Consider the following 431-nt stretch of genomic DNA (forward strand, 5'->3'; position numbering starts at 1 on the left):
CACCTTTTGCAGAAATCCCAGGGAATCCTAGGAGGCAATCCATGGGAAGTCATCACTTCCGTTATTAACATCATCAGACCATACACTCCTTAACATCAAAGATTTATTTCTCAGGCAACACTTTTTTCCGCCTCCAACGTACACTACAACAGCATTCTTCCTGCAAAGAGTACATACTTTCCCAGTATAATGAATGATGCTGAAGCCCAACACACGGCCCTGGGCTGCCTGGAAGTGTGAATTCCCCTTGAAGCTGCTGTTTAGTTTATCCACAAATGACTTGTCAGTTGCCTGCAAGAAAGGAGATTTCACAATCAAACGATCAGGCTGCAAGAGAGACCCATCAGGGCGCATGGAAGCAAAACAAAGTGTTGGAAGTGTCCTTGGCTATGCAACTGTCTTCTGCTGTACTTTCTTTCTGACTCTTTGCA

General features: G+C 44.8%; 1 protein-coding gene across 1 annotated transcript in view; it reads right to left on the reverse strand.

The window, feature by feature from the left end:
• LOC103798597 (myosin-IIIb-like) overlaps positions 1–431 on the reverse strand; it is a gene marked incomplete at both ends in the record, with an annotated part of 20,100 nt that overhangs the window by 10,915 nt on the left and 8,754 nt on the right. Inside the window, one exon of the mRNA XM_009070871.1 lies at positions 178–291. Coding sequence (XP_009069119.1) covers positions 178–291 — 114 coding nt within the window. The remainder of the gene's footprint in view (positions 1–177; positions 292–431) is intronic.

The sequence above is a fragment of the Acanthisitta chloris genome, unplaced genomic scaffold (assembly GCF_000695815.1).
Source record: "Acanthisitta chloris isolate BGI_N310 unplaced genomic scaffold, ASM69581v1 scaffold6393, whole genome shotgun sequence".
Classification (NCBI taxonomy): Eukaryota; Metazoa; Chordata; class Aves; order Passeriformes; family Acanthisittidae; genus Acanthisitta; species Acanthisitta chloris.